Source organism: Triturus cristatus, chromosome 2_1 (assembly GCF_964204655.1).
Source record: "Triturus cristatus chromosome 2_1, aTriCri1.1, whole genome shotgun sequence".
Taxonomy (NCBI): Eukaryota; Metazoa; Chordata; class Amphibia; order Caudata; family Salamandridae; genus Triturus; species Triturus cristatus.
This window is the reverse complement of record NC_140581.1, coordinates 494,759,819-494,786,734: the sequence shown is the minus strand read 5'-3', so window position 1 is coordinate 494,786,734 and position 26,916 is coordinate 494,759,819. Positions and strand designations below refer to the sequence as shown.

At 43.7% G+C, this 26,916-nt stretch overlaps 1 protein-coding gene across 2 annotated transcripts in view; it reads right to left on the bottom strand.

Annotated features, from left to right (window-relative positions):
* Nucleotides 1–816: 816 nt before the first annotated feature.
* The window catches only part of ZNF366 (zinc finger protein 366), a 498,300-nt gene continuing 472,200 nt past the window's right edge, over nucleotides 817–26,916 (bottom strand). For both annotated transcript variants that reach the window (XM_085632350.1, XM_085632351.1), the window contains one exon: nucleotides 817–3,806. In XM_085632350.1, coding sequence (XP_085488476.1) covers nucleotides 3,292–3,806 — 515 coding nt within the window. In that variant the 3' untranslated portion in view covers nucleotides 817–3,291. The remainder of the gene's footprint in view (nucleotides 3,807–26,916) is intronic.

The following is a 26,916-nucleotide window of genomic DNA, read 5'->3' as shown; positions in this document are numbered from 1 at the left end:
ATGGTGGTCTGTTGAGAGACTACTGCCCGAACTTTTGAATTCAAGACATTGACAAATAATGTCAGTATCACAACGCAATCATTGCCTAATTTTTCCTCTCCTTCATTGCTCACGTAAACCAATTTCTGTCACTGAATTCTGCTTCTTGCATTGGATTCTTCTTGAAGATTTTTCCATAGCTCTTCTTTTTGCCCTGATCTTCATGGAGGGTATGGTACCTTGTGTATCATTGTCTTCTTCAAAAGCTACGGCTTGCTAAGGAGGTTTTGTGTCCTTTTGTGGCCTTCTACACTTGACACCTTTCATGTGTACTATTCAGCCCAGATCAGCACCATGGGTACTTGGAGGAGTCTCCCTTTCTGTGAACTATATTTAGGGCACAGCATTTGTGTCAGACAAGATTTCTGACTATGATGTTCCGATGTGTCATCTTTTTCCTTAGACCTCTAGAAGATGATATACTATGAAAAATTATGAAGTACCTTCATATAGATGTTGAGACGAGCTTACCAAACCTGCACCAGTGCAGGCTCGTATTTTTTAAATTCTTCAGTGTGTCATTGGAGAAGTAGTCATTGCTGACAATAATGCCATGTCTACCTTGTGTCCATTTAGATGGAATAAATATTCAACATACTGAATTCATGATGTGATTTCAACAGCATGCATGCTTTTGAGGACTCCCAGAAGAAAATGTAACTTCCAGGAGAATAAATATTATTTGACAGTGAAAATCACCATATTTAAATAATTATTTTAACTTCGTATAACTAAAGGTAGACAACGATAGTAATAAATAATTCAAGACTCCAGAGCTTTAAAAAGTAATTTTAATTAAATATATCAGCAGTATTCATATATTCATAATATGTGTTTTTTCTGAACAGATTTTTCGTTCCTGTTTTTTCCAAATAAAGCATTTTTATGAAATATCACATTCATGAAAAATTTAGTATAGCAAAGTATTCACCTTGGAGGAAGTTCACATGCATTGCCCTTAGGGACAATAGATGGAAAGCGGCTGAGGGTTGATTTGTAAAAAAGTATTGATCATGTCAGCATCTTTGTATTGTAATTTTTCTAACCCTGCCTTGCAATTTTTTCCGTTTCACTTAACTTTATTTAAATACAATCTTGCATTAAAATCACGGAATTGGGAATAGTGCCTTATGTTAATATATACATATAAAATTGTTGGGATTCATAATGGCTAGAACTTTAATGAATATTGTTTATTCTAAGCGCCAATATTTAACTCTTGAGCCATCACTTCATACCATCTTACAGTACAGGGCAGCAGTCTTTAAAACTAGCCAGCATCCAATACTTTATAATAAGGTGCCTCTGTCAATTGGAATAATGTTATTTGAAGCTATTTTTAAACTATCAACTTATTTTTGAATCAGTCGCTAATGTATTGTTTGTTCATACATTACCAAATGTTCTATCCAACATGAACTGTGAACCAGTCGTTTCTCAAATGTTGCTTTTACGTTATGATAAGCTGTGTGAGTTTAGTCTTGTATTTAATAAAAAGGTATGCATGTGTGCATGATTCAGCATAATAATTCATTACATCTATCTGTTGCATCTGAAGGCCCCAGTGTGCCCGGTTCCCAAACTAAAGTGCAACTGTGGAGACGTCTGGTGTTCAGTGTCATGACACAAAATGACGAGGCCCCCCTGCAGAACATGATGATAACCCAAGTCTCCCATATCGCATATGTCATAATCATTGGCCTTTGGTTGAAAGGGTCCCCTCAAGGGCTTCGGGCCCCCAAGCGCTGCATAGGCGGCATGGGCTTGGTTAGCACCCCTGCTGGAGCTTCTCTGTGTGCACACTGCCGTGCAAATCTAACATGAGGCATTTAGATGAGCATATGCTTTTTTCTATTTCCAAGTTGGTCATCGCATTTCTTTCTTAAATACCAATTCTATAGACTGCCAACTATTGATATAGAAAATGTACATTCAAATTGGCTACAATCTTCTGAACTAAACTTCATGTCCACCCAATCTCTCCTCACCTACTCTGAGACTGTTCTTATCTCAAATGTTCACTTTGACCAACAGGGACTCTGAAGTATCACTTTAACTTCATACTTCCAAACCCTGTGTAGATCAGGTTGATCCCTCATCCACCAATCCTACGATCTTTAGAGAACCATTGGTGGCCCACTCGACAGTAAAAAATATCTGTTTCATCATCCTTCATGGAAACCCGCTGCCCTTGAAGTAGCTATAGTAATTGAGAACCACGTGTTACAATTATCAGTTTTGAACGGCTAAATCAATTTATACCAAAGACATGGCCATGATCCAGGGAGAAACTTTTAATTCCTGCTTGATGTATTGCGACACCTTATAAAATGGCCTGTCTCTCAAACTCTTCTTGCACTGAGGATGGCATGGTGCCACGCAGATCTAATAGCATCACTGCCGTACGACATTCTCTTCTCCGGCTACCATCCAGCTTATCAGGGCTATTTATCCAAGATACGTCTGCCTTGGACTACAGAGATAGAAACCCTGCACAAGTTTTTGCATCCCTGAGTTACACTTACTTTCCTAACATGATTGATGAGTCTTCCATTCTCCGCCTCCAGCATTGTAACACTGCCTTCACTCGAACAGCCACAAGCAAAGCCAACGCTTTGTGAAGTATTTTAAATAACTGCATTCATTCACTCACTGGATCCTACTAACACATGATCTGCCTGCCGTCCCCATTTAAGGTCTCTGTATTGCATGAGTCTCTCAGTTAACATATCAGTGATTAAAACTCAACAAAACTGAACTTAGAAAGCTCCTTCAGACTTGTCACCACTTTACAGACAGGTTCATTAAAATCTATGTTACGTCTAGGGACAGGAAACTATGAGCCTATCCTCCCACTGACTGCGCACTGTAAACATATGTTATTGCTTTTCACAGGAAATATACTAGTAGCTGCTGAGATAATCGTGATCATAATATTAAAATCTGTCCTGGTTACCGGGAACTGGCGTGGCGAATTGAGCACCTTGAAGTGAGAACTGAAGGGAATACCTGTGTGAACCTACCCTTCTGGAGTTAATGGTTTCTGAGTTTTTGAACTGTTTTTGTTAATGTAGTGCTGAGCTTGAGGCCACTTGAATGAATTAGTTAAACCTACTTTTTGCTTAAATTTATACAGATTATGACTTCTTGCATGTAGAGCCTTTTTTGAAGATCATCTCTCTGAAAATACTTGTTAACTGAGATTTTAAATCTCATTTTTACATCTCAAAATGTTATTTAGAAGCCTTCTTCTTACACTCCTATTTTGACAGCTTGTCTACCATGCTGCATTTTCCTTTTCAATAACTGCTTAAAGCTCTCTTTCCTGTGTTTGTAGGACAGATAGTTTGCAGAAAAATTAATTCGTCTTTTGTTTAGAACCTGTCTGAAGCTGCGACTCTCCTGTTTCTCGGATGGTTCCCTTTGATTATCATCCCCTTCATCATCACCTCTCTCAATCCCTTCTGGTCCTTTTTCAACAGTCAAGGTCTCCTTCTCTTCACCGTCTGAGTTTGGGAAGGTGACGCCGCTGTAACCGGGTTTACTGGACATATCTTCTGGCAGGGGCAGCTTGTCTTTGCAATGGTACATCCCATGCCTCAGACCAGATGTCTTCTCTTCCTCTTGGCAGGGGCTTCCCATTGCACTTTCTCCATCAGATCGACATGCCTCTTGTTTAGCTCTTCTTTTCTGTGAAAGGTCAAAGGGCTCTTTCTGGTCCAGACTTCTCGGGATACTAGGGCGTGAGAGGCCAGTTCTTCCAAACACTGTAAAGAAGCAAATGAATGATAACAATGATTGAAAATAGACACACAACGGTACTCAAGTTGACTTACAAAGATCCGTACAGTATAAATATATACGGGTATGTGCCTAATCCCTGAATAACAAAAGTTGAGTATTTTGAGGAAGCCTGGTGAGCAGCATGCTGGCTCCTGCAGGCTCATTGTCACCTTGGGCAATAGAGGGTGCATCAGTTTGTGTGGAGACTTTATTATGAAAGAGGGTTAAAAATGGGAGAGGAGTCATTTTGCTAGAGATTAAAAAGTAAATAACATAGAGCAGCGCTCTTGAGGGACATTACCAGATAGAGAAACTGTACAGCACAGAAGGGACAGCAGTTAACACTGTGTGCTGTGTTGTTTCACCTTGGCCAATCAACATCTGCACAACAGCTGTTCATCTCTTTGTGAATAAGAGATTAGAATCCCTTGTTTCAGACCACACCCAAAATCCATCTTGATTTTCACAATTGTACGCATCAGAAAAAACATAAAATATTCAGATGCACTTTCCGTTTTGAATCTTTTAGATTTGTACATCTGCACAAATTTCGTTTACTAAGAGCATAAATACAATTTGCCCCAGCAAGTCTGCAAGTCTCGAAAGATTTAGATTCACCAAATTTCAAAAGTGTGTTATGGTGGCTACTTGATGCATGATACAGGATAACAACCAGCTCATTCGCTTGTTTGGAGACCTGTAGTCTCCTTTCCATCCTGAACTGTGCCTAAGGCTGTCTGTTGCAATATTAATTGCATATTTCTCAGAGGACAACCATGGAGGTTATTTCTGTGTCTCAAAATATCCAGCTGAAACTATGAGGAAAAATAGGGAATCTGGTGCAGTATTCCTGGTATTCCTGTTTTCATTGGAAATTCCTAATTTCTGAAGATACTCTTATGGTACAACTCAGAATTTCAAGTAATTAGTACAGCCCCTGTGCACTCCAAAATGTTCAGTAATTTACATACAACCTCCTCAAATGTTAGTTGTGTTAGCTGGGTGAATCGTTCAACCAAAGTCACCTTCCATCAATTTGCTAACCGCTGTCCTCGCTATGAGAACAGTCCCAACTGCACTGTCATATAATGCTTTCAGCAAACAATGACTCAAAATTATCAAATTTGACTCCAAACATGCACAAATTCCGAAATTCATTTAATGTTTTCAACATTTTCTCGTGGAAATCTTCTCATCATCATCTATTTTCCACACATTTCATGATCGTGTCTCAATAGGATTGATAATAGTGACTGTTACATTTTAATTGTTCCATTGATGTTCAAGTGTCCCAATGCATTTCGGTCTCCCATGATCCTTCATATGTAGAATATTAACAATCATTTACAATGGAAAGGAAAACCAAAACTACGATTAACATATATTCAAATGTTTGTGTCCATATTAAGAAAAACACATTTTCACTAGATGTTTAGATTATTAATCAAAACCATGATTCTTCAACCCAGTAGACTGGAGAGTATTGAAAAGTTTGATCAATAATAATCAAATCACCATACAAATGGCAGATAAAGGTGGAGGAGTAGAGATCACAGATTCAGTTTCCTATATTGATAAAGTGTACCAACATGGGAAAGATGAGGAGATATACTTTAAATTACAAAATTACCCCACATAGGGATTTCAAGGGATTCTTCCAAAAATGTTACAGCAAGCTTTGTGGAAAGAGTGGATATCTGAGAAAACTAAACGTTTTTTGAAAATACTGTATCTGTAAAGACTACATTTGTATGTTACCTATAGTACACAAAGTTTGACGGATCCACCTTTCAGACCAATAGTAGATGCATGTGGATCTACACAGGAACCAATAGGAACATATCTGGGTGAATTTTTGCAACCAATTGTACAGAGAACTATTCATTTATGAAGGATACAACTGAATTTTTACACAAACTGCAAACAGTTCACATTACAGATCAAAGTAATATCTGGATATGCACTATCGATGTAAATTCATTCTACACTTAAATATCACACACTGAAGTTTTAGAGGCAGTGGAATTGGCTTTACTACAATGGACAATATCGGAGTGAAGAAAGTTTTTTTGCTAGAATTGTTACGCTCCATAGTATACCACGGTTACTTCCAATGGCAAAATGAATACCGTCTCTAACGCAATGGAACATCGATGGGTTCTACAGGAGCTCTGAACTATAATAATATTTTTATGAAAAACCGGAGTAAGAATTAATCTACAATAATGACAGTTGGATGACACATCTAAAGATGTATGTTAGGTGCATTGATGACATTCATAGTTTGGAATGGAGAGATTCAGGAATTGGAGAATTGTATTATGGAGTTAAATAAAAAACATCATAGCATTAAATTCTCATTTGTGATAAATAAACAGCAAACGTCATTTTTTGGATGTTTTAGTGGCAGTGCCAAAAAGCATTTCAAAACAAGTGTTTATCGGAAGCCAGCTGACAGAGTTCTTTTTTGCATTGTCAAAGTTTTCATCCTGACTCTCTAAAAAAAAACTACCATTGTCTTAGTTTACCAGACTCAAATGTATTGCTTCAGATCCAGCTGAATATACCACGATAGAACATAAAAACAAATACAGGTTTTTAACAAAACCTTGCAACCAAAAGGAATGAATGATCAAATAAAAATGAATTATTTTTCATATTTGGAGTTTGTTAATGCATCTTAAACTATATTATCATTGAAAAAATGCTTAATATCATGGGTGAGCATTTTGATTACTGTTTATTTGCATAATTTTAATTTATTTTAATATTTCATACTTTTACATATTTTGCATACTTTATTATGTTCACATTTAATTAATTTCCACTTTTTGTAATACATAATTTGCATAGGAAGTAAAACCTTGTTATAAGGTAAGAAGATTATGGTCACATCACATGGAGATAGTCAGATTTTAATATTAGAACTGAAAATCAAATCAGTAATTTCCAAAATGTTGACCTAGTTAACTTAGCTAGACTCTAATTTTCTTTCGTTATTTTAGGGTGGGATCACTGATCTCCTTTGTAAGAGATTGAGTTAGAACTGTTAATTATTTATAGTTTGAGCTATGTGGGAGTACTGTTTCTTTTTTATTTCGAGTCTAGTCTTTAAGTACACCATGATGCATAATATTAGTTTAGTGCAAACTACAGACATAGACATGCACCAGTTACCTACCATATATGGGGAGGATGTAAGTAGGAGGAAACCAGGGCCACAACAGGGGTAGCCAAAGTGACATCACAAACTTTTAATCAAACCCTCTATTAGGACAGGAACTAACATCACATCAATATTTGACCACAATAACCTCATGGTTTGTGGTGTGACATAGCTTTTGCCCCTGATGAAATAACAACCTTTAAATGAAAATTCTGCAAGAAATGGAACACCTACCATTAACTAAATCATCTGATAGATGATAATAAAGGGAGTATATGTGAGGGACACATAGGGAGTTACAGTTACAGCTCTTGATTATCCTTAACTGGTGCCATCTGTTTCTGCACCTGGTGCACCATAAAAGGCATGTGGTAGGGTGCGGTGAATGAAAGTGCTTGCATATCTGCTACTGTGGGTGTTAAAGACTCGGGAGGTAGCTCATCATTAAGGTAAATGTCACAAGTACACCAAATATTAAGACTTTTCATGAGGTCTCTGCTCGCCACCAACCACTCACCTGGGGATCGGATGGGGCGCTGACGCTGTGACTACAGCTCCCGTGATCCTCCACCGCCCGGCTCCCTTCCGGTAGACAGCGCGCCCGGAGGCGCTTCATAATCTGCGGCTCCCTCAGTGGAGTGGGGGGTCTCTGCTCGCCACCAACCACTCACCTGGGCACCTGAGCAGGAAACATCGGACGGGGCGCTGACGCTGTGACTACAGCTCCCGTGATCCTCCACCGCCCGGCTCCCTTCCGGTAGACAGGGCGCCCGGAGGTGCTTCATAATCTGCGGCTCCCTCCGCGTCGCGGGACGCGCGCGGGCGGCGCCGGGCTGAGCCCGGGCAGAGGGCGGGCCATCTGTGGCCGTCCGGGGCAGGAGGAGGCAGGGCTGGGCAACCCCTCTTACGCCTGCGACCCGCGGCAGACGCGGCACCTTCTAACATCTACGCTGACTCCATCATAAGGTACTGTGTTGCTACTGTGGGGTCCTCTGCTATACTTGTACTCGGAACCTGTACAGTAGCTAGTCATCCACCGTGTGCTTGAGTGAGGGCCACGATGGGCAAAAGGAAAATGTCGGATGTAAATGGGGGTGCTGCTAGTCTTACTGGCAGCATGGCTAAAAGGAACAAGGGCAGAAAGCTTAGTAAAAAACCTATGCCCGCTACCACGTTAGATCGCATTGATTCCTTAGTCGATGATTGCACCTCCATTCTGGATTCAAACATAACTGCCACGCCCCCACTCCAGCTCCCTCTAACAAATCGCCCAGGTTCCATCACCATTCCCCAAATGTTTTGTAAAAAAACTGCTCCAAACCCAATAACAGCACGGGACACTTTGCAGAGCAGCAGTGCCAATTCCACGCTAACTACTGAAGAAGTAAGCCCTTGTGCTCCTGCTGTTAATTTGGTCCCCCTTGACCCCATTGTCATTGTTTGTACAAATCGCTTTGAGCCACTAGCGGATATTGACAATGACTATGTTGAGACTATTGGTAGTATTGTTAGTCCCGATGCACCTGTATCACCTAACCCAGGTATAATTCGGGGTACTGGACCCGGGACTGCATTAGAAGGGGATAGGCTGTACGAAGATCTACTAGGAGGAGCTCCCCCAGATGCAGGACTAATTATGGAAACCATCAAGGCCTTGAAGCTAGAAATTAGCGACTTAAAAGCACTAGTAATGGAATTACTGTTGACAGTCAAAAAACCTCCCATGTAATTATCGCAACCATCAACCATTTTATCTGCTACTGCATGTCATTCAAACCTACCAATACCTCTCTCATCAAACACTGACTCTAGCACACTTACATTGTCTCAACCATTACCACCATTTTCGCAAGTTAGATCAAACCCTTTACCATCTACCAGAGCCGAGATTAATCCTCCTAATACCAATATGAAGTCCCGTCCAATTTTGAATTCCCATGCTACAATTAGCCAGCCTTATCCCTTCCAAAAAACACCAGCCCATGCCTTGTTTTCTCCATCTTCCAGAGGGCAAAGACCTAGGGCCACCACACAGCCTACTGTTTACATGGTGGGTGTTCCTATGACTGCTGGGCATGAGAGCGAAGAATCCCTAAAAAACAAGGTTACCCATTGGATCCGCCATGTCAGAGGCTGTCGATCCCTCATAAGAGATGACCTACTAAGGGCCCGTAGATTTAGATCCAACAACATCTCTACGGATACAATCGAGTTGACCCTAGCTAACCATCTCTTAGCTGACGGCCTAATAGCACTTGAGTATAGATCCTCCTCCCCGGACTCGTCTTCCATCCAATTTAGACGCTTCCCTACATCAAGCTATGTCACTGCGGGGAGGAGGGGGGGCTCGTCAGATCATGGTCTTGAGGGTGCTTCCACTTTGGGACAAATTGATTGACTAACCCCGGCGATAAACACATCATCAAATGTTCTGATTATTACCTGCAGATTGTCTTCTCAAATACCCTCTTCTGTAATTCATAGTGGGGTTAGGGGGGAAGGTGGGACACAACCTGCAGTTTCAACTTTACATACTCTGGAGTCTGATACTTCCAAATCTCTAGCTCTAAAAATGAATCTTAAAATTATTTCATGGAACATCGCTGGCCTGAAAGCCAAACTTATATTGCCGGACTGTAATAATTTAATCGCCACTTTCGATATTTGCTTATTCCAAGAGACTTGGAGCCTAACACCTTTGTATAAATCTGGTTATACCTGCCACTGTGTTCCTGCAGTATCCACTTGCCGTGGACGTCCTTCTGGAGGCCTCATAATATGGATAATTATTGCCCTTTCTTGTAGAGTTTGTCATGTTCATAGCCCCTCCTCGGATGTGTTGCATATAACCTTGAGTGGGCTGAAAGGGGGACCAACCATTGAGCTCTTTAACATATACGTCAGAGGCACCCAAGGAGGAATTAAATCACCTATTGTTACCACTCTGGAAGAGGAGCTTTCCTCTTGTCCACCTAGTTCACTCATTCTGGTCGCTGGAGACCTGAACTTTACTTACGAACCCCTCGCATCTGATGACATTCTTGAGGTTGAAGAGGAAGACGCCAGGTGGGGGATACCCTCTCTGACTGTTCCTCCAGTGAAGAGATGGACACCGGTGATAATCCAACTGAATGCCTTGGTTTTGGAATTTGGGCTGAGAGCTGCCAATGGTCGACTTCCTTCCGATCTTCATGCAGCACTTACCTTCAATAGAATTTCCAGCCCATCCCGAATCGATTATATTTTAATCGATCGTAGACTCTGGCGTTACACAGTGGACATGGTCATAGTCCCCACCACCGATAGCGACCACAACCCCCTGTGTCTAACACTAAAGAACCCGTGGCCCCCCGACCATCCAACCTCTGACCCTCGTCTTACATTGTTCACTAAAGATATCATTCCATCGAATTGCAAAAGATATCTTAAATGGCCCAAAATTGCATTTGATGAACAAAAACTTACATCTATAAAAGAAATACTGCTAGTAAAAACTGCAGAACTTAGGCAAGCATGCGAGGAATCCGATGAGAGTACTAGGGCCGTGTCTATACATGCAGCTACAATCGAGTCGATTGGGTCATTCTTTATATCCTTTTCTTCCAACAAATCCAATAAACATAAATCGCCTGGTTCCTGGTTTAATTCTGAATGCAGATCTAGCAGGAAAGAGCTTGCAACTTCTATTAAAACCAAGGATTGTTATGTAGTCAAACATGCCAGGTCTGTTTATAGGAAGGCCGTAACCAAAACAAAGTGTACCTGGGAGGAATCTCACTGGCTAGCTTTGAAAACTGCTAGTCTAGCTAGGGTTGGAACCACTTTTTGGAACCTTTGCAGATATGCGAGAGGCTCTGATCCCAATGCAATCCTTAACCATATTACAAACGAAGAATGGTTTGCTCATTTTTCAAATCTTTACGCAGGCGAGGATATCCGAAGTCCTAGTGTTCCTCCCTCTACTACTACTTCAATAGACCCCATTTTGGCCAATTTTGATCCTTTCACAGAGACAGAAGTCATGACTGCCATTAACAGATTGGTCCCAGCCAAAGCGCCAGGCCCTGATGGTTTGCCTGGCGACCTGTTCCGCTCCGATCCCAAATCTTGGGCTGCGTATTTTACCATCTTACTTAATGCTCTCCTCAAGGGGTTACCCATCCCTGAGTCATGGAAAGGAGAGGAGGTAATACCAATATTTAAGAAGGGCTCCAGGGAGGACCCTGCCAACTACCACCCAATAAGTCTAATTGACGTTAGTCAGAAGGTGGTTGGCAGGGTTCTGTTGGAGCATATTCTATCTTGGGCTACTGAGAACAGCGTCTTGTCACATTACCAGGCTGGGTTCAGACCGAACACGAGCACGATTGACCAGGTCTTTAGGCTGCTATTGTTACACTGGAAGGTTGTCTCGATTGGTAGGGGCAGCCTCCATCTAGCCTTCATAGATCTGAAGTCCGCCTTCGACCTGGTCCCTCGTGATCGTCTTTGGTCTGTTCTCCAGGAAATGGGTGTTCCGTCTCCTATCCTCGACCTTCTGGTCCGGCTTCACGAGGGCAACTTCGCAAGGGTGAGGTGGGGAACTCAGGCCCAGAGAACTGAAAAGATTCCAGTTAACAGAGGAGTCCGCCAGGGTTGTGTATTGGCGCCCACCCTCTTTTCACTGTTCGTGAACGGAGTGGTGACATTTTTGCTAGATGTTCCAGCTGACGCTCCCACCCTGGCGGGCGAAAAAGTCCCCACTCTCCTCTTTGCGGACGACACCCTGCTGGTCTCTAAGACACCAGCAGGGTTACAGAAGCTCCTAGACAGATTCCATTTGTTTTGTTCACTGAGAGGTTTGGTTATCAATACATCAAAGACTAAGCTTCTTTCCTTCAAATCTCATAAATCACCCAGCGTACCCATCATGTCCGATGGAATCCTCTTAGAGCATGTCAAATTATTTGACTATCTAGGAATCAGAATTTCCGACACCTTAAGCTGGAGACCCCATATTAATAAGATGCTGCTTAACTATAAAAGAGCCACGGGAGTAATCGCAAAAGATCATCGCTCTTCGATGAGCAAGCCAATTACTCCCCCACTAGTGATCTACCAGGCTAAAGCAGTTGGCTCGGCCCTATACGGAGCCGAATTATGGGGTTATGACAATTTTGAAGAAATCACCTTGTCCGAGAACAAATTTCTGAGAGATTTAGTCTCCATGCCAAGGGGTACCCCTCTGAAACCACTTCTTAGTGACTTGGGCAGGCGCTCGATCAAAGACATCGCAAGGCTACGTCCTTTGCTATTTTGGGCCCGCCTATGGCGCACCCCTGAGCTAGCTAAATACACTGAGGGCCTGAGAGAAATCATGAACACTTCAGGCTCCCATAAAATAAGCTGGCTCCGCAATATTAAAAAATCTCTTAACCAGCTCGGACTAAATGATGTCTGGGACCATGGAGCTCCCGTGAGTAAGGTGGACCTTAAAAGAGCATACTGGGCTTCGATTGACAATCAGGATCTCAGTAATCCCAATGTAGGCAGGATAACTGAAGTTTTCTATACTCACAAACAGTCTGTTAGCTTTGAGCCTTATTTTGAGTTTGTACAAAAACCAAGGGACAGATCATTGTATCTCCAATTCAGACTCGAGATTCTTCCAACTCGTGAGTTTACCAGTAAATGGAAGCCTCCCTACCAGACCCCCGATACTTGTCTGTTTTGCGTAGAGAAAGTTGAAAGCACAGCGCACATTATGTTCGAATGCCCAGTGTACAGAAACCCAAGAAGAAGATGGCTAGGCCCCGCTTGCCGTCTCCTGGGCATTTCAAACTATCGTGTCGCTCTACGCATTTTACGATCGAACACAAGCTTGGTGCTAGTCTGTGCTGTGGCCAAATTTTGGGGGTGGTCTTGGACTATTAGAAGTAAACTCATCAGTTCCATTAGATGATCTTGCACAATGTATTTCCTCTGCTTTTTAACTACATTTTAAACAATTTTAAACATTTTATATATCGAGTTTACTCAAATCAGCCATTAAGCTATTAGTTTCAGAGCATTTTTTCAATCATTGTGATTTGTTATAAATATTGCTCTCTTGATGAATTGTTTTCTTTTTTATGTTTGTATGTATATGCTTTTATGATAATGTTTATCGAAATAAAGCACACTTAAAGCCCTGAAAATGGTTGAACTCTGACCCCTGTTTACCCTTAAAAGGCATTAAATACCACCTTAAATAGCTATGCTGTTCCTTCTTTGTGGCTGAAGAGACAGTGGGGCAAGGGTTAGAAGTGCATTTTCCTTTTCCTTTTGAGGGTAATTTGATTTTCTGTGTAATTAATATTGGTAGGGTGAGCATTTCATAATCTGAATATCTATACTGTGAAGTGGCATCCATCTTTTACATTACGTTCCTAGGTTCTGATGATGGGGAGTTTTTCAATTTATTACAGATATTTGGGAGATTTGTCCAAGAATAGACTTGGGGTTGTGAAAAGGGGAATTAAATAATACTGATGCATTCTAATTTAATATCTTTGCGGCAAGATTGATCCGGCTCTATTATTTTATCCCACTTACCACCATGACTGCAGCATTTAAAATGGTTCATGGTTGTTCAACCCTCTAAAGGGTTGCCTTCGAGGGGTGGATGAAGTGAGCTGAAATGGCCAGCTATCAGAAGAGGAGCATGCAGTATTGGAACCTTTGACTTCTGATTCACCTAGAGCACTGAGGGGTATATTTACACGAACTGCCGCTAACTAGCGTTAGCGTTAGTTAGCGTCAATTTTCTTACCGCCGTGTTTTGTAAAAGACTATCGCCAGGGTACCTACGTATTTGCAATACGTCGCTACATGGCAATAGGATCTGATCGTGACGGCGAATGTTGCTGCTAACGCTAGAGCTAAAGCGATAAACATTTTGCAGCTAGCAAGAAAAAAGTGACGAAAGGCCAATTAGAGGCAAAAAACTCACGTTAGTCAGCCCAACGTGACTTTTCTGCCTCTAGAGGCAAAAATAGCCTATACGTCCACCACCAATGATAAAAAGAAAAGAAAAACAATGGAATACAGAATGGAGCAGCTACGGCCAAGTTCAGTACAGGGAAACAACCCTCCCAAACCCACCAACAGCCAGGATGACCAGCCTGAGTCCGAGGGGAAGAGGAAATGCAGATTCAGGGCCCCATATATGTAAAGAGGAGCATTCCTAGGGAAAACCATGGATGCATCCCTTTTCATAGCACTTCCCTTGCGATACCATAACAGCCAAAGCCTGGAAGTGTGGATAGTCCCCAGGGCGCAGAGGCCTCGCTGGGTTTGCGTCTGAGACCTGGAGTGGGAGGTGGAGGTGCAGTGGAGTTGCTGCAGCTTGACGGTGGAGACGGGCCGCGTCGGGACTAAGCCTTTGGGCCATAGCAGTAGACATTGAAGTGTCAGCGTTCTCCCTTACCTGGTGGTGAAGTCTTGCAGGTCACATGGAGACATGTTGCTGACCTGTCTGAGAAGACCGCCTAGTGCCCCTTGGAGCTGTGATTGGTAGAGGTGCTCCTGTGCACCAACATAAGGAGGTCTGCATCGCATAACATGCACCACACCTATACCGGGGATGCCCGGAGGAGATTGCCAATGGTGGGCCATGCCTCTCTGCATCACAGGCTGGCAAATGTGGCGCTGCCCGGACGCTGTGGAGGTTTAGGCCCCTGAGCTGCGCCAAACTTGTGTGACGGGAACACTGCAACTTCACACCTCAGGGGGCCCTGTTGAATCACCTGCAGCAGGAGGTTCCCCAGCAGACTTTGTGGCAACTGCTGAACCCAGCCTTGTGAAATCCCACCTGGCTGAGGCTCCTGCTGGCTGAGTCACAGTTTCAGAGACAGCGCTGCATATTGAGCCCCAGTGTTGATGTCCAGGTGAGGAGAAGGTGGGAGGGAGAGCGAAGGAGGCCTTGGGGTCGTGTCGGGCCCAGACCTAGCACCTGTGGATGGCTCACACTGTGCTCTGAGCAATCCCTGGGCTGCAGAGGACCCACATTGGCTCAAGACACTGGGATCGGCCATTGGTGGCAGAGGGTCCTAGGGGCATGGGGTCAGTTCAGGTGCAGGCCCTTGGGTATGCCGATTGATCCGCTGTTACTCGCTGGGTAACTGGGGAACACGGAATTTGGTTGCCAATGTTAGATCGGAAGAGGCAACCGGGTGGTGCTGCCTTTCCCCCTGTTAGTTTGCTTTTGGGGACAATCACTTAGTAAACTTGCTCCTCCTACAGTGCAGCACCGTTTGGTAGCTGCTGCTGCTGTACCCATCTGCTGCTGCTGGTTGCTCTGACCTGGAGGTCAGGTGTTCGAGGCCCCCCTCCACCCGCAGGATCCTGCCTGCGCCTCATCCCTGGTGGCCCAGTGGTAGAGTATCACTGCTCTGCTGCTTGAGTGCCCTCCTGTCTTACTTTTCTGCTGTTTCAGTCCCTCTTTCTGCTCTTCTCCATTGCTTTTCCACCTCTGGCTTGTTTTTGTTGTTACTTTGTTTTTTCTTTTCTTTTTTTCTGTTCCTTTTTCCTTGTCATCTCCCTCGTTGCCGCGCCCATGTGCAGCGGATGTGCCACTGGTGCACTGAAGGCGTGCCAAAGGCCAGTCCGTCTAGGTCCCTAGGTCGCAGGTCTAGAGACCTTGTCTCTCGGACACTCCACCGCTACGACGCCAGCACTCTCCTCGATCTCAACCCTGGACGCCATGCCGCCTGCCATCTAGCATCACCAAAGAATACCCTTGCACCCTTGGCCTGCCGAAACTGCAACCGCACCTTCTGCCACATCAACACATCAGTGCCTCTTGCTGCCCAGCTGAGCAACAACGGACACTACTGGCTCAACTGCATCCTCCTCAACATGTGGTCCCTCCACAAACACACCCTCCTCGATGCCACCTCTCCAGACATTGTCTTGTTCGAGGAAACCTGGACCGACCTCTGCTCTGGACTAGATATCGCCATCACCATCCCAGACAGCTAAATAATCACCCACAAGGACCGCCCAGGAGGAGGCATAGCCATCATCTACAAAAGCACACTCTGACTGACCACGCACTCTAATGACCCAACGGCGACCATGGAACACCTCCACTTCCAGATCTGGATCAACCCCAACACCACCTTCCACGGCACCCTCATCTACTGGCTCCCCAGCTCATTACCCCCCCTTCACTGATGCCAGCGTAGACCTCATCGCACCCCAGGCTCTCCCATCCACCAACTACATCCTACTCGGAGACCTCAACTTCCACCTGGACAACCCCACTGACCAGACACCACTTCCCTCCTGGAGAACATCACCAACATCGGACTCAAGCAGCTAGACACCGCACCAACCCACATAGCTGGACTCACGCTCTACCCTGTCTTCTCCACCTGCAGGAACTTCAACCACAGCCACACCACCGAACTCTCCTGGACCGACCATCATTGAATACATCTCATCTTCACCACACTCAACGTACGCCACTGCAATTATTGCCCCTCTGTCATTGCAACAAACTCGGCACCTTCTTCAAACACAAAATTTGGAAGATCTAAGGCAGCTTCAACACCCCAGATCTGGCCACCACGTTCGCCACCATCGTAAATAGCCAAGCCGCACACCAACAGACCACGCTCTGCTTGACCCTGCTCACAACAAAGGACAGGCTCAAGACCATGAAGAGCATCCACTCAGATGGCCTGACGGATCCCTGCCCATACCATATCTTCCACAGAGCAGCCGCCGACATCGCCACCCAGCTTTGCCACATCATCAACTGCTCCATCTAAATTGCCACCTTCCCAGATGATTGGAAACACGCTTAGATCAGCCCTCTGCTGAAGAATCCATCCTCAGACCCAACAGACCTCAAGAACTTCAGATCAATCTCACTCCTCCCCTTCCCAGCCTCGGCCATAGAGAAGGCCTTCAATGCCCAACTCTCTGAATTGATCGAAGTGAACCACGTCCTGACACCTCCAAATCCGGCTTTCGTAGCAACCATGGCACAAAGACTGCACTCCTCACCGTCATATGTTGACATCCGCTCCCTCCTCAACCAGGGCGAGACCGCAGCCCTCATCCTATCAGACCTCTTGGCTCCTTCGATACCGTCTGTCAGCGCACCCTAATCACAAGATAACACGACTCTAGCATCCGCGTCAAGGCTTTGGACTAGATCCAATCTACCTCACCGGCTGGACTCAGCGAGTCAGACTACTGCCGTTCCTTTCAGAACCAACGGAGATCACCTGTGAAGTACCCCAGGGTTCCCCCCTGTGCCCCACCCTCTCCAACGTCTACATGTTCCCTCTTGCAGCCATCGTCAGAAGCCAGCACACAGAGAATGAGGATATACCCTGGATTGATAGGTTTTGTGCAGGTAGGTGTTCCTTCCTGTACAACATCAATCAACTCTGCAACACCCTGGCGCAAGGGTGCCTGCGATGGCGCACGGCAGCCATTCGCGTTAACGTAGGGGAAACATACAGGGGGGCTTATTCCTGAGCCCCTTCTGACAGTTTAACGACGCCAGTGCATCATTTTCTTGACGTACTTGCAGCGTGAATTTGCACCATGTTGCACCATATTTACAAAGTGACGCATATTTGTGACATTGTAAAGCCCTGTGCCACATTATACTTGCGTCAGGTATGATGTATGCAGGGTGGTTGTTCCCACGCAACAAAACCTCATGGGAGTGGCGCAGTGAAATCTATCAACTTTCACTGTGACAATTCTAGGACGCCACTGCGTCAAAACGTTACAGCTTCCTCATGGCAGGCGTAAAGGTGATGCAGTGCCATAGAGATAGGCAGGCCCCATGCATTGCTGGAGTTGTGTCATGCTTGTGACACAACGGCAGCAATGCGTGACTTTAGCGCTGATAGATACGTCAGGATTCCAGATTATCTGTCATTGGTTGCGACATGGAGCGCCGTAAAGTAAATACGGCGCATCCATGGTGTCACAAGGAGGGCGCAGCGAAAGGTGCTGCAGTACTGTTTTGTTGCAGCGATGCAACACTATTCATGAATGAGGCACAGGAACGTGCCCTATCTCATTGATAGGGCGCATTCCTGATTTTTTATTTTGGCACAAGGCAGCGCAGCAATATTCCTTGCAGCACTGTCCAGCACCCAAACATCTTATATATGGACCCAAGTGTTTGCACCAATTTTAAGACCAGCTATTTTTGCGTCTTAAAAAACTGCCTCTAACTGGTGTTAGCAGCAGTTTTGGGGGTTATCGACATACAGGAATTTAATTGTAAATATCGCGAAGTGTAGTTAGCGGCAGATTTTTCACAGGAATGCCTACCTTGCATCTCATTTTCATCAAGTCCCGCTAACATAAGTGGTGATCTTGAAAATTTAGGTTTACGCTGGAAAAGTGCTGCTAACTGCAGTTAGCGGTGACTTGTAAATAAGGCGATAAACAAAAAGCCACAGTAACATCCAAAAATGTACGCTGAAGCGGTGTTAAGTTCTTGTAAATATGCCCCTGAATAAACAGGATTTGTCACCCTATAAGCTTTTGGCTGTGAAACTTGGTTTCATTTGTGGTCCACGAACGGAAGGTGTTATAAGGACAATGTGACAGTTGGCATCTAATCTGGAAAACAATGCTTTTGTGTAGAAATTTAAAGTTTGATGAAGTTGGGTGGCTTTATATCTTCTCTGTGCCTCAGTTTTTCTCCAGCACTCACTTCAACTCCAGAGCCTCAGACACCCACTCTCAACGTTCCAAATCGCTCAGACTGATCATCAAATCTACCCGCAGCCACTGAGAGTGATGGAGCAGCATCACTGTGGGTTCACACAGGATGCATGAAGCATAACATTCATTCCCAACATCAGCAAAGATCAATGAGGTCAAAACATTGATTACATTAATTTAGAACTAACCATTGCCTTTGATCATCTAGGCTTCTCCTGGGCACCCCCATTATATCTGAAAAATATTACTTTAAACAAACACACTAATTGCCATTTGCCACTCGTCACAGGTTATATATATGATCACTTGCCCCTGTGGGCTGGGATACATTGGAATGACCTGCAGAAAAGTAAAAACACGCATATGTGAGCATTGTAGTAATGTGAGCTGCAGGAATAACACCACCTGAATGACAAATCATTACATTGCAATGGGACATAGTGTGAATGACCTACGTTGGGTTATTCTGGAGAAGATAGACAATTTGACCAGTCATTCTGGAATGTACTCTGTGTGAGGAACAACAGCGGTGGGTTTACAGGCTAGCCACAGATAACTCCTCCTTCTGATTGCCCCCGAAGTGGAAACATGCGAGGATCAAAGCTGTCCTTATTTCGTGAAGAAAACCATCTCCTTTCCCTACTCAGATGAGATTTAGTCCACAACATAGAATGGAAACTGACCTCATTACAGACACGAAGGAGCTACAAATGCAGCTGGACTAGGGAGGAACAGCAGCGATCATCCTCCTGGACCTGAGCACGGCATTTGATACGGTTGACCATGAAATACTTATACAAAGAAAGGGTGAAGCGAGAATAAAGAACGTCTCTGTTCATTGGCTCACCATCTCCTTAACGGACAGATCATCCCAAATTTGTGGTAATGCACGCTACTCAGAGGTCTTTGCTTTGAAGTGCGGGGTCCCTCAGAGCTCGTCCCTCAGCCCCATGCTTTTTTAACCTGCACATGCACCTGCTGGTGGATATTGTTCAGGAGTTCGGGCAATCGCTTGTCTCATATGCCGATGAAGCGCAACTGGTCATCTCCCTTACTCTTGGGAAAGGATGACAGCCCCTTCAGTGGTCTCCTTGCTTGGAAAAAGTGTCTAAGTGGATGGAAAAATGTTGCTTAAAACAGAACGGGCAAAAGACAGAGTTGAGGATTCTGGGGAACAGACCTGATCCCCAACCATCTATAGAATGACCGGAGTGTTTAGTCTACCCACCCACCTCGTCCTCCCCCCAAAAAAGCCTTGGGAAGTTTACCAGCCCGGTCTCCCTGCCAATACTAGCTTACCGATCGTGCAATATGGTTTTAATTGATTATTAGGAAGATGGGCTCTAACCGCAATAATCCATATACTAATTAAAATCAAGACTGTTTATCATATAGACATATCATTCCCATATCTCCAGAATAAAATCACATCCTGACAAAATCTCTACTAAATTCAACGTTGAGAAATTATATTTCATGAAGATAAAAACAATACACTAAATTTGCAGCATCTACAGGATATTACCCCCAGAACCTCAGAAATGTTGGTATCTAGAAGCCATCAGAACATAGTGGACAGGAATTGGAACATCTGTGTCCAATAAAGACTTGGTTAAATTTAAAACACAGATAATCCTGCTGAAGGACTCAGAGGCATACTTGTGGCTAGATTCCTAGGAGTCCCACTCAGATACAAGAATAATCAAAGCTAAGATGGACCCCTGATGAAGGCACACATGCCGAAACGCACGTGGTTCTCATCTACCGCTAGCCTTCCTATGATCTACAGTGACTAAGGATCTCTCTACTGAATCAAATTGGGTAATGAAATGTGATATTACTAATTTGTTTTTGTTCAGACACATGATTATGTTGTTGTTGTATTAATGGTTTTAACTATTTCCCAAAGAAAACTCAAAAAAACTGTATTGTTTATAATGACTAAAATATAAATTAAAAAATACTAAATATGTTAATATTATTCTGTTTTCTTTATTGAATTGATGCACATTATTTAAAGTTAAAAAACATTTTGTTTTGTTGCCCATAAAATTGTTTGGAGAGTTATACACTTGCTTATGTACCTTCTTTCTTCAATTGCTTATTTCCCTACGACTAAGTATATTTTGTATGTAGGGGTCCCTATTTTACAAACCTAGGATCCATGGATGCACAGGCAACAAAACTGGCACCCACAGAACTCTCCGTAAAATCTTGGACATCCTCCCCAGTGCATCCAGAAGAATAGTGGTCCAATCCTATGTTTTTTCCCAATTGGACTACGGGAACTCCCTGTATATAAGCTCCCCCTAATACGTCATCAAAAGGCTTAAGGTCATCCAAACAACTGCAGCAAGGATTGAACTTAACATACCAAACATTGCCTCTGCAAAAAAATGCCTTGGCATCCTTCACTGGCTTCTTATTGAAGAAAGGAGAACATTCAAGACACTAAGGGGCTGATTACGAGTCTGGTGGTTTGAGAACCGCCAGACTCATGGGGGTGTGTAGGTAGCAGTCAAGCCACCACTGCACTGACAGTCTGACTGCCCTATTACTACTTTGGCGGTTGGACAGCTATTGCACCGCCGCAACCGACAGGGATCCCTGGCGGTTACGTGGTGGTCTGAGGGCCGCAACATGCCAAGCATATTACAACTTTCCCCACTGACAGCAGTTAGATATAGGTTCTTCCTCGAAGCAACTGCTGGTAGTGAGGAAAGAAATGGGACCTTACAGGGCCCCCACTTGACCCTATGCACATGGGTGTATGCAGGGGGACACATGTTGTGCCCCACGTAGTTTTGCACCACTAGTTCCTGCACAGGAAGGAATGCATGACATGGTACATTCCTTTCCATGCAGGAATGTGCCCTGTCGGTCCCGCAACAGTGCTGTTTAAGGCTCACAATGAACCATTACACAGCACTGCCGTGGGACCACCACACAACCCACCTGCCAGACCACAAAAGTGACTTGTAATCTGGCGGGTGGGTGGCAGCGGTGCGGGAGTGTGGCTGTGGCTGTGGCGTGCCGCCCGCTATCGCACCACCAAAATTCATAATCAGTCCCTACATGTAGCACACAGGGGGCTTAACTCCAAGGAACCCTCCTTTATCTGGGCCCTTTTAACACCCTATATCCCGAGTAGGGTATTAAGATCATCAACTACCCAACTCCTGAAGGTGCCCAGAATTCACAGGACCAGATGGGATGGCAGATCCTTCTCTCATCGTATTTTTTAACCTTGCAACACACTGCCCGTAGAATTAAGATGCCTAGACAACGAGCCTCACTTTAGGAAACTGCTTAAGGCCTGGATTTACCCCGACTAAAGCCTCTTTACCTATGTTTAGAATGGCTCTGGAGCAACACTATGGCTCAGTCAGCAATGGGAAACCTTCAGGTAGCCACGCGCTTTAGCAATCTGCATAGCATAGCCTAGAGAAGATAAGAAAAATAATGATATTGTTACTAGTGAGATTTTTTCTCCCTTTCTTTCTACCTACAGAATAGAGAGAAGTCCTCCAGCATCAGTTTATATGAATGCTTTTGAGTGGTTGTAACTGAAGTTTGCTTGTGTAAGACGAAATTACATAAAGGCTTTGGGAAATGTCAGGACCTGTTTAAGTCCTGATGAAAGCCACATGACCAGAAACTGGTAGAAAACGGTGGCTGAAACACGTAGACCACAGTAGATGCTCGAGTAATAAAACCTTGAAGGTATTACCTCTAGTTTTTAATCACGCCAGATGGACCCATATTAAATAACAGATCTAGGGTTCCATGTAGACAATTTTATTCTTTCAAGGTCCCTCCCAATATAATTAGTGCTTGCTCGAGGGTCGAGATCGTAAGCAGAACTTGAGGCTAAAGCATGCCACTGTACCATTCAGTGGGTGAGAGTTCTTTTATAAAAACAAATAATATCCCCTTTTAGGTAGATGTTGGGAGTTCTCAGTGTGCTGACTCTCTCTCTTATTATTATGATGTTATTGGGAAGATGAGTCAACCCATGTGGATTATCCACTTCTTCACTTTCTCCTTTTTGATTAAACAATATTTTATATTAGCATGAAAAACTGAAATTTACAAGGTCAAAGTTTCCTAAGAGAAAAGTCATCTCAGTCCAATAGCTGAACAATCCTGTTACTGCCTACCAATGAGTTCCAGAAAACTTTATCCGAGCTGTGCAGCAAGGAAGACTTCTAATTCTGGGCCATTTTCAACAGAACACAGAGGACCAGTACCAGGTTCTTCAGAATCTTTTTGCCTTGGCCTTTTGTATCCCTCTCAAAAAGTTGACCTATGGGCATTCTCCAGACAGATAACTTTGGCTGCTGTGTTATTGGCAAGTGAGCTGGGTCAGAGGTTGATTGCCTTGCCAGAGACATGTAGGCACTATTTCCTGAAGCTCAACAATTTTGTCATCACATCTCAGTTCAAGATATATTCTGTGTCATGAGACATTGCTCCCAAAAGAATCACATATGACCTCAGCAACCAGGCAGACCTTCTCTAGGATCAATTTGGGGGCTGGACATTGGAACTGCTACTTTGTTTCTGTGCTTGAGTGAAAAATAGCACTTAGAGGGTTGAGGGTTTTAGGTAACATGCTCTGATTGAGCATTAGTCAACCTCAGTTTCATCAACACCATTATAATGATTAGGACAATTACCCCGATTTACCTTTACATCAGTGTAGGTCTTGTTCCCAAATTGCTAGGTATAGAATTAAAAGTCTATTGAATCTGCCCAGTCAAAACAATAGTAAGATGAGGTAATTGTCAGTACTAGTGGAATGGCCAGGTCAGTTATTTTTCAAAACATTATAGGATTGCACTGGACAAATGCTAGTAATTGGTTTTTGATAGTGAAAGTTGATACTTTTAAGTACATACTTCCACTAAAACTCTGGTCATTCATAAATATGACATTTTACTAAGATTTTAAAAAAATTCAAGCATATATAGATATGAAGTGAAAAGATCCATCCATATCAGTCACTCATTCACTGAAAATATTTTTCCTAACAAAAAGCCATCTTTCTTGGAGATTTTATATCACCGAACAATCAAATTATAGAACAATGGTAAATTTGGTCATTTCCATTTTGTTGTGAAAGTACATCAGATAACTCCTGAACATAAGTGTCTAAAACAAGCCTTGCAGAAAAGATATTCAACATAAAACACTGTCATCAAGCCAGCCAAACAAAAGACAAAGATAAGTTTGAAAGAATGGAAAAAAAAATTCTGTTCTGCATTAACAGAAGGAACATGCACGTTGACTTAGGTTAGACCCAATATATTAGGTAGTGTCTTGAGCAAATGTGTCAATGCACTTGAAGACCATATGAACGAGCACAATTATAGTCACCCTAAAAGCGTTTTAACGTATAGACTGTGGGATTGACTCAGGGCCGGACTGGAAACACAAGCCGGCCCTGGCAACTGAGTCGGACCGGCAGGGGAAAGCATGGGGGGTTGCACGTGGATACACTGCAGCTGCTTTTGTTACAGGGGGCGATACTGCAGCTATGCTGCAAAACCGGCCTCAGGTAACAAAAACTGCTCCCAGGGGTCCAAAACCAGCACCCACCCTGGCAGCCCACTGGGGAAACGCCCGGTGCCCGCTACGGCCAGTCCGGCCCTTGGTGGACTTCCATCAGCAGAGGAAGGACTGGGGAGAAAGATATTAGCAGACTATTCTGCTGTATACCCACTGCTTGGTCCCAGGCAGTGCAGCAGAGTAGAACACACACACACAGTGCATGTAAGGTATCTTTAATTTCACCACAAACCGAAATGTGTGTGTGTTTTTGAGAGAAAGAAAGACTAAGGCAGAGGCAGAGGGAGTGAGTGAGAGAGTGAGAGACAGAGAGAGAGAGAACGTGTTTGTGTGTATGGACGCTTGACTAAATGGAGGATATAACTGGAATAACATTGGCCTGGCATACTGTGGTCATGCTTGGCATAGTGTGACCAACCTTCAACTTTTGGTGACCACTCCTGACATATGTAATGTTGGATTACTTAGCGTTAAGATGACTTTCCCATGCATAATGGCGGTCCTGCAGGCGTAAATTTGCTTTCACTGGAACAATTAGGGTCACCTCTGAAATAATTGTGACTGTTGAATAATTTGGGCATGATTAGCATATATTGTGCATGCTTGGGATTGTGGAGGCCAGCCAAGGTATAGTGGTGGTTATCTATGGTATAATTGGGAGCCTACTAGGCTTGGCATATTGTGCTCATCTATGCCATATTGTAGGCATCATGGCATAATAATGGCCATGCCATGCATAGTAGTGGTTATCTCTAACATAATGATGAACTAGTCATAAAGTGGCCATCCTTGCCATAGGTTCGGAGTTCTTGGAATAATTGTGGCCATCCCAGACATAGAGGTGGTTATCCCAGACATAATAATATTCCTGTCTTATTGGTGCCTGCACCAAACATATAATGAGGACTAGGGTGGTGTACTTAAGGAAAATGACAGGCTAATATTTGAATACCAAATCTATGTATTTACTAAACTAAAAGCTGGTATTTAGGAGAAAAATGACTATTTACAGAACTGTAATAGCAACAAGGGGTTTGGCCCTAGGCAGCTGGACGGGGCAGTAGTGAACTAAGAAAAAAGGGGGGGGTCTCCTAGCCATCACATTCAAATGCTGCTAAACCAATTTAACAGACTAAAGACCATCAATTCAATTGATATGGGCTTGAAGCATTTATTTGCTACTTCATTTTCTGCACTTTACTACACATTTGATTATGGGTCAGGTAAGTGCTGATACGTTTCAGTCAAGAGCAAATTCGAGCAAATTATACATATTAAAGCAACAAATAAAACAAAGACATACAGACTTTGTGATGAAGTAATGTGATGTAACAAACAATACATGAAGCGTGATACATAACAACAATTATCTAAACATTAAATCACCATTGTTAGTTCACAAATGGAACAGCTAATAGAACAACGTTTAGCATCCACATTGTGTAACAAATTCAAGAAGATGCTACCCACGGGGAAAAGACACATTAGGCCCAGTAGTGAGACAATTCAAATAACATTTCTACTGGGGGAAACCTAATTAAAAGCGAAAGTCCCCGCATTGTGTAAGGCCGACACGTTGCGATTCCCAAGTTGGTTTGTGGGATTCTCATCAGGGTGTGGACTGGTTTATCGAAGAAACAAAAAGGAGGTATGAATTATACACGAGGAGGGACTCTACACTTCCCAATTACTCAAGTTATGTGGTGATTGCTCAAAAGTACCTGATTGAATAGAGAAATAAATTCGTACTTTGCAGGCGAGAAGAGGCAGGCTAAAATGTGGATGGCATGATCTAAAATGAGAACGGATCCACCATCAGTCATGCACATGGTTTGGTAAATGTGAATATTTTGTAACTGGAGGAACAAGAAAAGGCACTTATTTGCACCAGACGGGCGGTGCTTTTACAAAAGGTATGAGAATACTTATCTTATCTTATCTTAAATGCAACTTGTAAAGCGCGCTGACACCAAAGGCTTCCTGGCGCTGTTAAGACAGAAAGAGCGAGAGACGAGTAAGGCGAGAGTCACTTAGGTTAGACTCAAAGAGTGAAGAGGTGAGTTTTTAGTAACTTCCTGAAGTTCAAGAGGGAGGGAGTGGATTTGATGAAGAGAGGAAGAGGGTTCCAGAGACTGGGAGCCAGGTGAGAAAAGCGGCGGCCACCGAATTTCTTTGTTTTAATTTTAGGGGTGACAAGTAGGTGGCGATAAGCAGATCGAAGGTTGCGTGTTGGGTGATGAGGGATGATTAAAGATTTGAGGAACGCGGGGCCGGGACAATGGAGAGCTTTGAATGTGAGGCAGGCCACCTTAAAGGCTACTCTCTGGCCTATTGGTAGCCAGTGTAATTTATGAAGTAAAGGTTTGGCCGATTGCCATCTGGGGGTTTTGTAAATGAGACGGGCCGCTTGATTCTGAGCTACCTGAAGCCGATGTAACAGAGATTGAGGGAGGCCATGATAGAGGGAATTCGAGAAGTCCAGCCGGGAAAGCACAAGTGAAATGACGACTTGGGTGAGTGCGGCAGGTGGAAGTAGATGACGAACTTTACGAATCTTCCGGAGCTGATACATGCATGATGAAATGACCGCACCCACTTGATTTTTGAGGGATAATTCGGAGTCAATAATCACT